The 14,827-nt window shown below is 45.4% G+C and overlaps 1 protein-coding gene across 1 annotated transcript in view; it reads right to left on the bottom strand.

The window, feature by feature from the left end:
- Nucleotides 1-11,688, bottom strand: part of GBE1 (1,4-alpha-glucan branching enzyme 1) — a 212,320-nt gene extending 200,632 nt beyond the window's left edge. The window contains exons 1-2 of the mRNA XM_073668212.1: nucleotides 11,536-11,688; nucleotides 7,590-7,712 (exon numbers count right to left, since the gene is read on the bottom strand). Coding sequence (XP_073524313.1) covers nucleotides 7,590-7,712; nucleotides 11,536-11,546 — 134 coding nt within the window. The 5' untranslated portion in view covers nucleotides 11,547-11,688. The remainder of the gene's footprint in view (nucleotides 1-7,589; nucleotides 7,713-11,535) is intronic.
- Between the last annotated feature and the right edge of the window lie 3,139 nt (nucleotides 11,689-14,827).

Below are 14,827 nucleotides of genomic sequence, written 5' to 3'. Positions count from 1 at the left end.
CACACACATTAAACATTATTGCCAGATATACTGAGGTCGGTGACTTGCTTTTGTAATCAGATGTTGAAAAGGGAATGAAGCAACCTCTATAAACAGACAAAATATTACAACACTTTTTCTTGTCCTGTAAAGTCATTCCTCACTATTGCAAAATTCTACAAAACTATATCAGGTTTACTCAAAAAGTGAAGAACTAAAAACTGCTTTCTACACTTAATATTGTATTGTCTAATAATCTATCACTCATCTCAGGATTCGGCCGTTTACAATTAGGAGAGAGAAAATAACTTTCAGGACAACAATCCTTCCCGTTTTGTGGATATTTTACATAAAGTGATAATTAGCTATATCAGGTATTAAAGGGGTGATCCAAAACACATTCATTTTAATACTAAATGTCAAAATCTAATCTTTTTTGCTAACACTTTCAAAATCCCTACCGTTCCCTCAATACTCTATCTATTCGACTATCGACTCGCCATCAGAGAGGCAGAGGCTGCGGTCATTATTGCAGCCTCTGCTCCTTCCCAGAAACGAAGAGCCATTAGTTACGCCTGTTTCAGAGGCTGGGCAAGTCTCTGCTCTACTAAGCGTGTGTCAGTTGTCAACTGAAAAGTATGCTAAGTAGATTCTTGTCACTATGTGATGTGCACAGTGGCAGTGCGCGCACGCTCACTGGCTCTGATCATAAGTAAAGAGCTGGCAGGAAAGCGCACTGTAAAAATACCTGGCGTGCAGAGACCAGCACCGCCCCAAAAAGTGACGTCAGGTGTTTTGCGTTTCGGACCAGCCCTTTAACCTTCAATTGCTACAGTCATACGAGGTCTTGTTTTTTTTTTTTTTTTTTTTTAGCAGGATGAGTTGTAATGGGCAATTCCACCATTTGAGAGTACATACAGTGGGGAAAAAAAGTATTTAGTCAGCCACCAATTGTGCAAGTTCTCCCACTTAAAAAGATGAGAGAGGCCTGTAATTGACATCATAGGTTGACCTCAACTATGAGAAACAAAATGAGAAAAGAAATCCTGAATATCACATTGTCTGATTTGGAAAGAAATTCTTTTCAAATTTTGATGGAAAATAAATATTTGGTCAATTACAAACAAGCAAGATTTCTGGCTCTCTCAGACCTGTAACAACTTCTTTAAGAGGCTCCTCTGTCCTCCACTCATTACCTGTAGTACTGGCACCTGTTTGAAATTGTTATCAGTATAAAAGACACCTGTCTGCAACCTCAAACAGTCACACTGGGAAGACTGAATCTGCAATAGGCAAGCAGCTTGGTGTGAAGAAATCAACTGTGGGAGCAATAATTAGAAAATGGAAGACATACAAGAACACTGATGAGCCCCAGATCGAGGGAGATTCACACAAGATCTCACCCCGTGGAGTCAAAATGATCTCAAGAACGGTAAGCAAAAATCCCAGAACCTCACAGGGGTACCTAGTGAATGACCTGCAGAGAGCTGGGACCAACGTTACACAGGCTACCATCAGTAACACATTATGCCGCCAGGGACTCAGATCCTGCAGTGCCAGACGTGTCCCCCTGCTTAAACTATTACATGTCTGGGCCCATCTGAAGTTTGCTAGAGAGAATTTGTATGATCCAGAAGAGTATTGGGAGAATTTCATTTGGTCAGATGAAACCAAGTACAACTGTTTGGTAGAAACACAACTCGGCGTGTTTGGAGGAGAAATAATGCTGAGTTGCATCCAAAGAACACCATACCTACTGTGAAGCATGGGGGTGGCAGCATCATGCTTTGGGGATGTTTCTCTGCCAAGGGACCAGGACGACTGATCCGTGTACATGAAAGAATGAATGGGGCCATGTATTGTGAGATTTTGAGTGCAAACCTCCTTCCATAAGCAAGGGCATTGAAGATGAAATGTGGCTGGGTCTTCCAGCATGACAATGATCCCAAGCACACCGCCAGGGCAACGAAGGAATGGCTTCGTAAGAAGCATTTCAAGGTCCTGGAGTGGCCTAGCCAGTCTCCAGATCTAAACCCTATAGAAAACCTTTGGAGGGAGTTGAAAGTCCGTGTTGGAGGAATGGGCCAACATACCAGCAACAGTGTGTACCAACCTTGTGAAGACTTACAGAAAACGTTTGGCCTCTGTCATTGCCAACAAAGGATACATAAAGTATTGAGCTGAGCTTTTGTAATTGACCAAATACTCATTTTCCACCAAAATTTGAAAATAATTTCTTTCCAAATCAGACAATGTGATTTTCAGGATTTGTTTTCTCATTCTGTCTCTCATAGTTGAGATCGACCTATGATGTCAATTCCAGGCCTCTCTCATCTTTTTAAGTGGGAGAACTTGCACAATTGGTGGCTGACTAAATACCTTTTTCCCCACTGTATAACAATGAATGAAGGTGCTGTCCACTACCACCAGCGAAATGTATACAAAAAACGAAAGGACAGGAGTTTTTAGCAAAAAATAATAAGGCACTTTATTAAACATTTAAAGGGCAAATTACATAAAAAAGGACAACCTGGCACCAAAGCGACGCAGCATGTAATTATATATTAATATTATTATTGAAAAGTAGATGCCACAATGGAAAAAGTGCAAAGGTGCTTGTTCCCAAATGGGATAGTTTTTAAGTGCTGCACACAACAGTCTAACCCAGTAAATAATTTATGGTCTATGCAAAATGGTATATATATTGTGTCAACACATCAAACTATAAAAACAGTACATTGCAATATTATGACTCACTCCTACCCATTGTTAGAAATATAGCAGCCCAGCAAGAGAAATCCCCAACACGCGTTTTGCGTGGTGTATTAACAGCTTCCTCGGGGGGGGGAGCTGTTAATACACCACGCGAAACGCACGTTGGGGATTTCTCTAGCTATATAATTAAATGTTTAATAAAGTGTTTTGTTATTTTTTGCTAAAAACTCCTGTCCTTTCGTTTTTGTATACATATCTGCTTTATGGAGTGGCATAAAATACCACCTTCCCTACTTTTGGGACCTTACTTTGGTTAGTGTGGTTTCGTTACAATGTACCTAATGAATATATGGATATTTACCACCAGCGAAAGGCTGAAGTCATCACTTGCCGAAACAGCACCATGAGAAAAGTGGTGGGGATTTGGTGGGGGAGCATTCTATATCTTGTTCGGTTTTCTTTTAAACAGGACCAAATTGTTCATCTTGAGCTGGACACACGATGTAATAGTGGCTGCAGAGTGGAATTAAAGTTGTTTTTTTTTTGTTTGTTTTTTTATTTTGCCTTTCTATTGCAGAGATATTAACAATCAAAGTATGTGGCACTTAATGAGTTACTTTTAGTTAAGTCAAAGTGGGTGTCATCAAGTACTTATCACTGGGGGCGTGTGCTTTTCCTCCCGGTAAGAACTGCCATCACTGGGGGCGTGTACTTTTCCTCCCGGTAAGAACTGCCATCACTGGGGGCGTGTACTTCTTACCGGGAGGAACGGCCAAATTATAACACCCACTTGGACTTAAAAGTTAATTTAATAGGTGCCAATACTTTGATTGCTAATTATCTCTCTACAACACAGAAAATTAAAAAAAAAAAAAAATTAATTAATCTGCAGTCACTAAATTTGTGTTTCCAGTTCAACATTAAACATAACGTTCTGGTGGAGTCCCAAAAGCTTGAAGCATTGGCTCTCGGAGCAACACTCTTCTAGCTACACAAATCAGCTATTAAGAGAACGCTATTGCTTTATGTCACTTCAGGTTATCATTCCTGAACAACAGCACTAACAGAGTCAATCATGAAATATTGTTAGCTTTCCAGCCTAGGACACTTTCCACTGAGCATCTTCACATGCGATTCCTTATAAATGGTAAAGCTTGACATTGCTTCAGGTGAAGTAGACGTGCCACTAAGTATATATTGCCTGATAACACTAGGACAGAACAGCAAGTTCTTTGCATATAAAGCAACAAAAACAAAAAGATGGAAAATGAGAATAGATTTACAGCATCAGCTTTTAGGAAAACCCCACTGTGAAAACAGACACAGATTCGGTACCTAGAAAGAAAACTGGCTCAGAAAAGTAATGTGGTGCTTGTCGGTGGTCTCCAAAACCTACACAATGAAGCGATACATTCCAAGCATTGCTGGTCATCCTGACATATTGTGGGTTCCTCCAAAGCGGCCCTGTCCCCATCAAAGGGCTACACATCACATCCAACCGAGTCCACGGGCAACCATACACACAAGTAAAAATGTGTTTGATAGATAGTGGCATTTGGGCATTTTGGCAAAATACAAGTAAACACAACATACCATAGACCACAGATATATATATATATATATATATATAAATAACTGTGGTCTATGGTATGTTGTGTTTACTTGTATTTTGCCAAAATGCCCAAATGCCACACACACAAGACTTTTAAAAGGTGGGCTATCCCACACATATATATCACACACACACACACACACACACACACACAAGACTTTTAAAAGGTGGGCTATCCCACCCCAGGAAATAATAGTTTCACATTCTGTAAATGGACTGCAATGCCTGAACTGACCGTGGGTTTCCCGACCCAAACTTGCAGCCTCATATGAGTCTCGGAAACTGTAAGATTGCTTGGACTGACCACAGGTATTCAAACCCAATGTGGTCTACACGTCTGAACTCGGCCTATTGGTTAAGAGGAGCACTATGCATACAAAAGCACTTCTATCTGATCACAATCCTGGGATGAGAGCTGCACCATGCTAACTTGCCTTCCCCTGGATCATGATGGGCACCTATGGTCTCCGGTCTGCCAGTTGAGCATCACGGCTACGAAGAGTAACTAAGAATTCATATGTGTAGTTTCAATATCCAGGATGACAACTTCTCTTACACAAGTTTGCAGGTATATCATTGATGTTCTATAATAATGCGCATACACCACACAGTGGCTGTGGCATCTGTTCACCAAAGAGACCCATTAATAAAATAAAAATATACTACCTAATAGTTTTTTTTTGCAGTGGCCCTCTGTATAGAAAAGTATAGTGTGCTACGCTTCCCAAAAACAGTATGAAGGAGTATACAGGTTGCATGGAGGTCAACAACCTAGTGAATTGGGGTCTATGGCATCGTTAGAGCTTGTTCCGGGAGCTTTACCGGCGGTATAGACTAGGCTAAGTGCACAGTGAGGCCAAGGCCGGTTTCACATGCCCATTAAACACGAACTGTGCTCGGATCAGAAGACCTGGCCTGGCTACGGGGCCTCCCGACCTGAACTAACTACTTCATACATTCAGGAGCACACTGATCCCCAGCCTCCTAACTCACTGCATGCTGGGGGGCAGCGTGCTCCTGATAAATGATTGCTTTGAACCAGTGTCATGGCTGTGCCATTGGCTCAAACTATGTGCTCTCCTATTTTGTAAGCAGAGGGTGGTTTGCCTCTGCAACATCAGAAGGGCACAGGGGTATCGACACACACACAAAGTGTGCCACACACTACCACGTGCTTGAACACATACCACCCTCAGCACACACAAAACTCATCTCACAAAGATTTATCAGGCTGCCAATAGCAACCAATCACAGCTCAGCTTCTATTTTGCTACAGTTAATTAATCTGAGCTGTGATTGGTTAATATAGGCAACAAAGGACATTCTCAGTATAACAGAGCTTGTGTAAGGTAATAAGATGTCAGTTAGGGTGTGTTGGTGGAAAGGCTGATGGCAGTCACATTACTTCTATGTGAGAGGATATAGAAACTGCCAGTTACAGACTATTTTTACCACAATAATGCATCATAAGAAAAGGAATTTCATGGCACGAATGTCAGCTGATGCGAAAAGAAAAGCTGCATTACGGGCCAATGAAAAATGTGAAGACCAAGAAACAAGGCTGACACACGTGAGAACAGCAGCTGCTTCCTCAAGAGCCAATGAACTTTCTGAGCAGAGGGAAGCGAGGCTTGCAGATAAGAGAAGAAGAGCTGCTTCCTCAAGGGCCAATGAGTCATCTCAGCAGAGAGAAGGCCGACTTGCCACTAAGAGAATTGCTATTTCTACCACCAGGGCTCAGGAAATGGTTGGAGATTTGAAACATGCTGCCTTTTGTTACCAGTCAGACATAAACTATCAGGATAATCCTAAAGTTCAGATAGGAAAAATGGATGTGGTCTGCATGTACTGCAGTGCCCTGAAATGGAAAGATGAACCGCCAGGTTTATGCTGTGCAAATGGCAAGATAAAACTTCCACCTCTCCTGTCACCGCTAGAACCCCTAAAGTCTCTGATGACAGGTACCAGTACAATATCAAAAGCATTTCTTGGACAACATTAGGAAGTACAACTCCTGCTTCCAAATGACATCATTTGGTACAACAAATAAATGTTTACAACAGGATTTATGCCGACATTTAAAGGACAGGTTTTCTACTCAATTGGCTCACTGCTTCCATTACAAGGAGAAGAACCTCAATTTCCTCAACTCTTCTTTATGGGGAATGCAGAAGCAGAGGCTCGGCGGAGATGCTCTTTAATTCTTAACACTCGCCTTGATATTGTCACTATTGTGTGGAGAATAAGTTTTTGTTAACACATTCTATTTTGCCAACAGCAGTTATTAACCCGGGCGAAGCCAGGTAGTACAGCTAGTATCTTATAAAGAGCTGCACTTCTTGCCTTAGACTGCAGCGGTGACCAGCAACTTAGGAAACTAGTAGTGCACAACAGAATTAAAAGGCTATCTTATCTCGGAAACAGAAAAGATTTTTAATAAGAGGTAAATTGCAAAGTGGCTTCTTTTTGGAAGAGCTTTGCAACTTTACCCATTTAAGTAGATGAGAAAACCCTTTTCCCAGATATCATAACACAAGCTGAACACATTGTTAAATCACTCTCAAACACCTAATGAGTCTAGAATACTTACTATGAAACCTCAGTACCAGAATGGTTGTAGGCTTTTTTAAAATGTTCCCACTTTTTTTTTTACCGGGGGAAAAAAAAAAAAAAAAAAACAACACAGTCCAACTCCAACTCCACAGCCCTGGTCACTACCGAGCGTGTACATAAAGTGCAGCACAGATTCATCTCAACTAAAAGCCTTGATCCTTAGATCAGGAACAGAACAGACATTTATAGGACATTTCATAACTTTCCCAAATTCTTATGAAAACATTTACAGCACATCTTGCATTGAACTACTAAACCCAATTTATTATATATTTTAAGAGTCGGAACATTTTATACCGACGCCACCAAAATGGACTCCGACTCAGACTCCACAGCCCTGGTCATTAATAAAGGATTCCCTTCCCATGCAAAGAGAGGGGTGGTGTCTGACAATAACCATTCCTGGCTGCAATTTCTGAATATTCTTGAGATTTCACAGCCATTGTGAATGGACAGGTGGTCATGTATGTGGACATCTCTCCATTTACTTCTAAGGGATTTAGGAAAATGGTCAACGTCACCATTCATAGCAACAGTGTCACTGGGCAGGATTGTTGTCCAGAGATCACATTCTGGAGATCTGTGCTGGGGCCAGAAGGTGGAACCCATATTATTTATATACATCGGCTGGTGTCAGAGAACAGACGGACAGGGACGGTGCTTATCTTACCTCCTCTGGAAGTCCTTCTTGTAGGGCCTGAGATAATGATCCTGATCTAGCAGCTTGTGCAGCTCTGGAACCATCACAACTTCAGCATCATCCACATTGTCCTCCATGTCCACGCTATTAATGCTAGAACAGTCAGAGACAAGGAAGACTATTTTAGGAGACTTAAATGGGAATTACTGAACAGAGCAGACACACAACACCCCGTGATGTCAATGATCCCTCACCCTCCAGTCACAGCCGGTTACTAGGTTCAGCCCATGACCTACATGTCCCCTGCCGGGACAGCCCGTCACAAACGTCCCAGACAAGACGGTGGAACAATAAGTTTACACCAGTAATTCATTTCCAAGCTCTTCCTCCACATCTATATACAAAGCTCAGTCATTAACGCAAGGCTAACTATTTTCTTAGAGACTTTTCATTCAGCATCACAGCTGTGGAGTCTAGTCTAATGTTCAGACTCATTTATTTTTCCCCACAGTCCCGACTTCTTCATAAATGACTAATAATTTGAAATAAAAAAAATATACAATAGTAAAATGGTAACATCGCTGGAACGCTGTTTCTAGATAAATCGAACGTAAAATCTAACATTTCTAAACTTGTCTGATTTACGAAGAAAGATAATTTAACAAGATTCCAACAAGTTTAAAAAGTCGATACCCTCAAGTATGTCCAAAGTTGCAGATTCTTTTCCTACACGTTTCAGACTGTAGCTCTGTCCTCAATCCATGAAAACATTTATCCATGAATAAGGACAGAGCTACAGTCTGAAACGCGCAGGAAAAGAATCTGCAACTTTGGACATACTTGAGGGTATCGACTTTTTAAACTTGCTGGAATAAGAGTTACCTTTTTACCTGGAATACGGCTGTAGGACTTTATCTTAGTAGGAATTTTTGTCTGGTTGCAAAACTGCAGACAGGTATATTATTCTCTGAAACGCTACGGCATTTCAGTGAAAACATACTTTAGAGATCCGGCTGTGACCATAGCCAGAGACCAGACTAGTCCAGCTCCACACCCAGCTGGCTCCTATAGCAGCGCTGGAAAGAGCCGGCCAAGAAGAGAGCCAGACTAGTCTCTGGCTGGACTTGTAATGCATACATTCTCTGAAATGCTTTGGCGTTTCAGAGAATAATACATGTTGATGCAATCAGGCATCCAGGATTCGACTTGTGCTGCCCACAGTCTGAGCAGCATGAATCAGATGACAGGTCCTCATTTAAAAAGGATCAGTGATCCAGAATATTCGTATGCTCACATGGAATTTTGGAGGGCAAATGTTTAGTTATACCCTACGGACATGGTAAAAAAAATAAAAATAAATAAATAAAAAATATTGAACTGGAGTATAAGTTGGTATGCATGCAAAATAGGAGCATGTTCACACTGGCCATTAAACAGACAAAACCCAAGACAGAAACAAAATGAACCTGCTGTAAGTAAATAAGTAAAAGCAATAGTAAACATTTTCTGTCTTGGGTTTTGTCTGCTTAATGGCCAGTGTGAACATGCTCCTATTTTGCATGCATACCAACCTATACTCCAGTTCATTTTTTTTTCGGTTTAGTTTCAGGTTTCTGCATTCAGTGCAGGTAATGATGTGTCCTCCCTTCCTTGGAGATGGCATTACATTTACATAGCTTCTCATTTGCTGGGTGTCTATTTGCACTACGGTTCTGCTCGGCCTTTATTCACATTGACGCCACTTTGACACATAAGGTTTTAATGCTAGACCATCCCGATTTGGGTTCACCGTGACGCTGGTGGGATTGGTTTTACCAAAAACCAAGTGCCCTATCTTATTTACAGGCACTATTGCTGTTACTTACAGCAGGGTATAGGTTCATTTTGTTTCTGCCTTGGGTTTCGTCTATGTACATGGTGTACAAGTCCAGAGGAAACTTACTCTGTCAGTTTCATCAGAAAAAAAAAGTGCAGCTTGAGAAGTTATAAAGCAAAATGACGGCCCCACGAAAGAAAAACCGAATTAGAGTTAAAGGGAACACGTCAGGTCCCTGAAGCCTCAGAAAATGTAGAAGATGAATTCAGCATCAAAATAATGTGATACTTGAAATAATAGATGTTATTACTGAAAAAAAAAATGTTTAAATGCTGTCTTCGGCATATGCAAATGACCTGGACTAGTCCGGAGGTGACAAGGATCTTCACTGAGGGCAGTCCGGCTTTACATGGTGTGATCACAACCCCCAGAGCGTAAATGACCTCCTCCTGACCGGCTATGTCTTCTACTCTGTGCCTAGGAAGGAACAATGATGGCCACACGCACAAGATCTAAAGCAAAGGAAGCCGGGGGTCGCGATCTCACCATGTAAAGACAGACGGCTTCTGGTGAAGAATCCCACCCTCCGGACTTGTCAGGGTCATTTGTATATGCCAAGGACACCATCAAAAGTTACGTTTTTTGGTAATAACATCAATGGTCTCCGGCATCACAGAAATTATTTGGGAAGCTGGATTTACCATCTAAAATTGTACTGGGGGCAGATTATGAGACTTTTAGAATCTGATAGGTTCATACCAAGGGGGTCCATTTGGGGACAAATAAGTGCATTGTATGACCGAGCTGTATCTTACAACAGAAAAGTGTAATTGCCAACGCTAGAAAGAAACTGGCCTTTTAATGTATAGGTAGGCATGAGCGGACCTGTGGAAGTTTGGGTTCTGGTACCCGACCTGATCTTTAATCCAAAGTTCAATTCGGGTACCAGAATTCTACCCGAACCCCATTGAAAACAATGAGAACTTAACTTCAAAATTTTCTCTCTCTGACTTTGGAACTCCAAACATTTCAGCGGACCTCCGGGAGACGTCCGTGTATTTGCCATTTAGTGTCAGACACTAACTGTACGAACTTTTAAGTTTGGGTTCGCTCATCCCTGATTGTTGGTCATACATATTCTGTGAATAATGAATTTGTACTAACAATAAATTAAAAATTATAGAAATTTGTGCAGGATCCTGTATGACGAATATGATAAGCAGCTGAGACAAAGTTCATAGGAGTGGGTGTAATATATATATATATATATATATATATACACACACACACACACACGTTTTTTCCTCTGTAAAGTCATTTACATGGCATTCGTGTTTATATATTAGTAGTGAATAAAACTTATAAGACCAAAAAAGTTGCGTATGATAAGAATTGCAATGCATCTGTAAAAACCTGATGCCATACGTTTGACCCTCTCCTTCTTAAGACAGGAGACTAGCTCTGGATTTCAATTCTTTCACCCGAACATTCGTTTTGTGGAAAAAAAAAAAAAAAAAAACAGGGTGATCTGATCAGCCCTATCATATAACATTTCTCTGTGTGAGGTCAGTTTTTTTTTTTCAATGGAGGAAATCACTTGGACCGAAAACACATGAATGTAACTACAAAGGGCGCGTCAGATGGTTTAAGCCTACTGACCTCAGTGCCCAGTGGGAGGGGGACGACACTGTAAACCTATCGGTGGGTATAACCTGACCGTCCATTTCTCCGAATGGGCATCATGTAGCACTCTACCAGGGACTACGCCAGCAGCAAATATCTGATCATAACTTTATTTAGTTTTTGTTTTGAGAACAGGCTGTCTTCATTAGCAGAGGGTCTCCAGAGGTCGCCATTTACCAACAGAGGGGTCAACAACAGGGGGCCCTGGTTTTTAGAGATTTTCTGCATAGAAAAAAAAAAAGCTCCTGCAAAACCTCAGGGGGGCAAATTCCCATCTGACGGGCTGGAGGGGAGGCTGTGCTGGTGGTTTAATACTGATAATGTGCCATCCCAATCACAGAAAGAAGATATCAAATGGAAACATGAAGCCACAGAATGAAGGGTGACTAATGCGTTATTTATATGTGCATGTGAATGTATGTATATATACTATATGTATAGTGGCTGCACAGAGGTTACGAGCTGCGCCCTCCTCACCCGGGGTCCATCTTGTCCTCCTCTGCCGGCTGCTGTCACTCGCTTCCAGACTGCTGTCACACGCGCTGCTCCTTCCCTCCCACCTGCTTCCCTCTATCTGCCCCATTCACTTCCTGGTTCTGGGACCACGTGACGAGTTTTCATCCAATCCGCGTCCAGCATTGCAGACGAGCCCGGCTGATGCCCGAGTGGCCGCACAGAGCAGAGCTCCCCCTCCTGCGACCGGCGGCTGCTGCTAGTCCAGTCACAGATGACAGACGCCACTGATTCCCGGCCACAGTCTCAGCTGCTATTAGGACTTTGCAAATAAGCGGTGACGAGGGCTGATAATGTCTGGTTATAAGGCGCAATGCGCACTGCAGCGAAAAGTTACAACAAATGGAAAGTCTGCGACAATTTATTACAGCACTTAACACGGTCGCACCCGCCCCTAGTTGAGAACCTGTAGCGCTAAGGAAGGGGTTAATGCGTCAGGAGCAGTGCGGGTGTAAGTGCCGGTGGTGATGGAGCAGCGCGGGTGTAAGTGCCGGTGGTGATGGAGCAGCGCGGGTGTAAGTGCCGGTGGTGATGGAGCAGCGCGGGTGTAAGTGCCGGTGGTGATGGAGCAGCGGGGGTGTAAGTGCCGGTGGTGATGGAGCAGCGCGGGTGTAAGTGCCGGTGGTGATGGAGCAGCGCGGGTGTAAGTGCCGGTGGTGATGGAGCAGCGCGGGTGTAAGTGCCGGTGGTGATGGAGCAGCGCGGGTGTAAGTGCCTGTGGTGATGGAGCAGCGGGGGTGTAAGTGCCGGTGGTGATGGAGCAGCGGGGGTGTAAGTGCCGGTGATGATGGAGCAGCGCGGCTGTAAGTGCCGGTGGTGATGGAGCAGCGCGGGTGTAAGTGCCGGTGGTGATGGAGCAGCGCGGGTGTAAGTGCCGGTGGTGATGGAGCAGCGCGGGTGTAAGTGCCGGTGGTGATGGAGCAGCGCGGGTGTAAGTGCCGGTGGTGATGGAGCAGCGCGGGTGTAAGTGCCGGTGGTGATGGAGCAGCGCGGGTGTAAGTGCCGGTGGTGATGGAGCAGCGCGGGTGTAAGTGCCGGTGGTGATGGAGCAGCGCGGGTGTAAGTGCCGGTGGTGATGGAGCAGCGCGGGTGTAAGTGCCGGTGGTGATGGAGCAGCGCGGGTGTAAGTGCCGGTGATGATGGAGCAGCGCGGGTGTAAGTGCCGGTGATGATGGAGCAGCGCGGGTGTAAGTGCCGGTGATGATGGAGCAGCGCGGGTGTAAGTGCCGGTGATGATGGAGCAGCGCGGGTGTAAGTGCCGGTGGTGATGAAGCAGCGCGGATGTAAGTGCCTGTGGTGATGGAGCAGCGCGGGTGTAAGTGCCGGTGATGATGGAGCAGCGCGGGTGTAAGTGCCGGTGGTGATGGAGCAGCGCGGGTGTAAGTGCCGGTGATGATGGAGCAGCGGGGGTGTAAGTGCCGGTGGTGATGGAGCAGCGCGGGTGTAAGTGCCGGTGGTGATGGAGCAGCGCGGGTGTAAGTGCCGGTGGTGATGGAGCAGCGCGGGTGTAAGTGCCGGTGATGATGGAGCAGCGGGGGTGTAAGTGCCTGTGGTGATGGAGCAGCGGGGGTGTAAGTGCCGGTGGTGATGGAGCAGCGCGGGTGTAAGTGCCGGTGGTGATGGAGCAGCGCGGGTGTAAGTGCCGGTGGTGATGGAGCAGCGCGGGTGTAAGTGCCGGTGGTGATGGAGCAGCGCGGGTGTAAGTGCCGGTGGTGATGGAGCAGCGCGGGTGTAAGTGCCGGTGATGATGGAGCAGCGCGGGTGTAAGTGCCGGTGGTGATGGAGCAGCGCGGGTGTAAGTGCCGGTGGTGATGGAGCAGCGCGGGTGTATGTGCCGGTGGTGATGGAGCAGCGCGGGTGTACGTGCCGGTGGTGATGGAGCAGCGCGGGTGTAAATGCCGGTGGTGATGGAGCAGCGCGGGTGTAAGTGCCGGTGGTGATGGAGCAGCGCGGGTGTAAATGCCGGTGGTGATGGAGCAGCGCGGGTGTAAGTGCCGGTGGTGATGGAGCAGCGCGGGTGTAAGTGCCGGTGGTGATGGAGCAGCGCGGGTGTAAGTGCCGGTGGTGATGGAGCAGCGCGGGTGTATGTGCTGGTGATGGAGCAGCGCGGGTGTAAGTGCCGGTGGTGATGGAGCAGCGCGGGTGTAAGTGCCGGTGGTGATGGAGCAGCGCGGGTGTAAGTGCCGGTGGTGATGGAGCAGCGCGGGTGTAAGTGCCGGTGGTGATGGAGCAGCGCGGGTGTAAGTGCCGGTGGTGATAGAGCAGCGCGGGTGTAAGTGCCGGTGGTGATGATAGAGCAGTGCGGGTGTAATTGCCGGTGGTGATGATAGAGCAGTGCGGGTGTAAGTGTCGGTGGTGATGGAGCAGTGCGGGTGTAAGTGCCGGTGATGATGGAGCAGTGCGGGTGTAAGTCCGCTGTAATCCAGAGAGAAAACATTCAGCAAGTGTTCAATCCCCCTGCAGCTCCGCCAGAGGAGAAGTGATACATTACATGGTGTGTACTGGGACATCATGGTCGGAAGAATAGAAAGAACAAGGCGAAGAAGAAGACCAGCAACCCGATGGATTGATACAGGGGCGTAACTACAATATGTGCAGGGGTTGCGATCACATGGTACCACATATCCCATAACTCATGGATCCTCCATGTTTAACTTTCAGTTGGGCGTCCCTGGTACGCGCCTTTGAATTTCTGGGCGATGGCCCTGGGGTAATGGGTGCCGGATTGGTGCCAGGGATTCTGGCATCCCTCTCGGACTGTCCTGCATTATGGCAGCTGCTGTGAATCTGCAGAAAAGCTGTGCAGTCTGTTCTTCTCTCGTGACCGAGAAGATAGTGGTAAGGTTCTTCAGCACAGGATAACCGCGATCCCGCAACCTCCCTCTCTCTTGTATGGCGGCGGCTCCTTTATTCTCTACCTTCAAAAGAGCACATTCCGCCATGATGAGTGTGCGGAGGTGACGCCGGCATTACTGTTCCCTCATGACTGGATGGTCAGAAGCGCACCTCATGATAGTAATGTAGAGAGGAAAAAGGAGAGGCAGCAGTGGTGTTGTGAAACCTTTGACGTACCCATATATTATGGTTGGATAGAGGTTCTCAACCTTTGACATATGGGTACATCATGGAGATTGTGCTGGGCACAGGAGCTGTGCCCGTGCGATTGCTGCCGGGAGCTCGGCTTAAGTTAAAGTCGGTACCCTGCTATCACTGCCAGGAGCGGTGCCTGCAACGCCCCGGGCATTATAACCCCCTA

Source organism: Phyllobates terribilis, unplaced genomic scaffold (genome assembly GCF_046119375.1).
Source record: "Phyllobates terribilis strain yellow unplaced genomic scaffold, ASM4611937v1 Scaffold_2__4_contigs__length_985480577, whole genome shotgun sequence".
In the NCBI taxonomy this organism is placed as follows: Eukaryota; Metazoa; Chordata; class Amphibia; order Anura; family Dendrobatidae; genus Phyllobates; species Phyllobates terribilis.
This window is presented reverse-complemented; position numbering and strand designations above follow the sequence as displayed.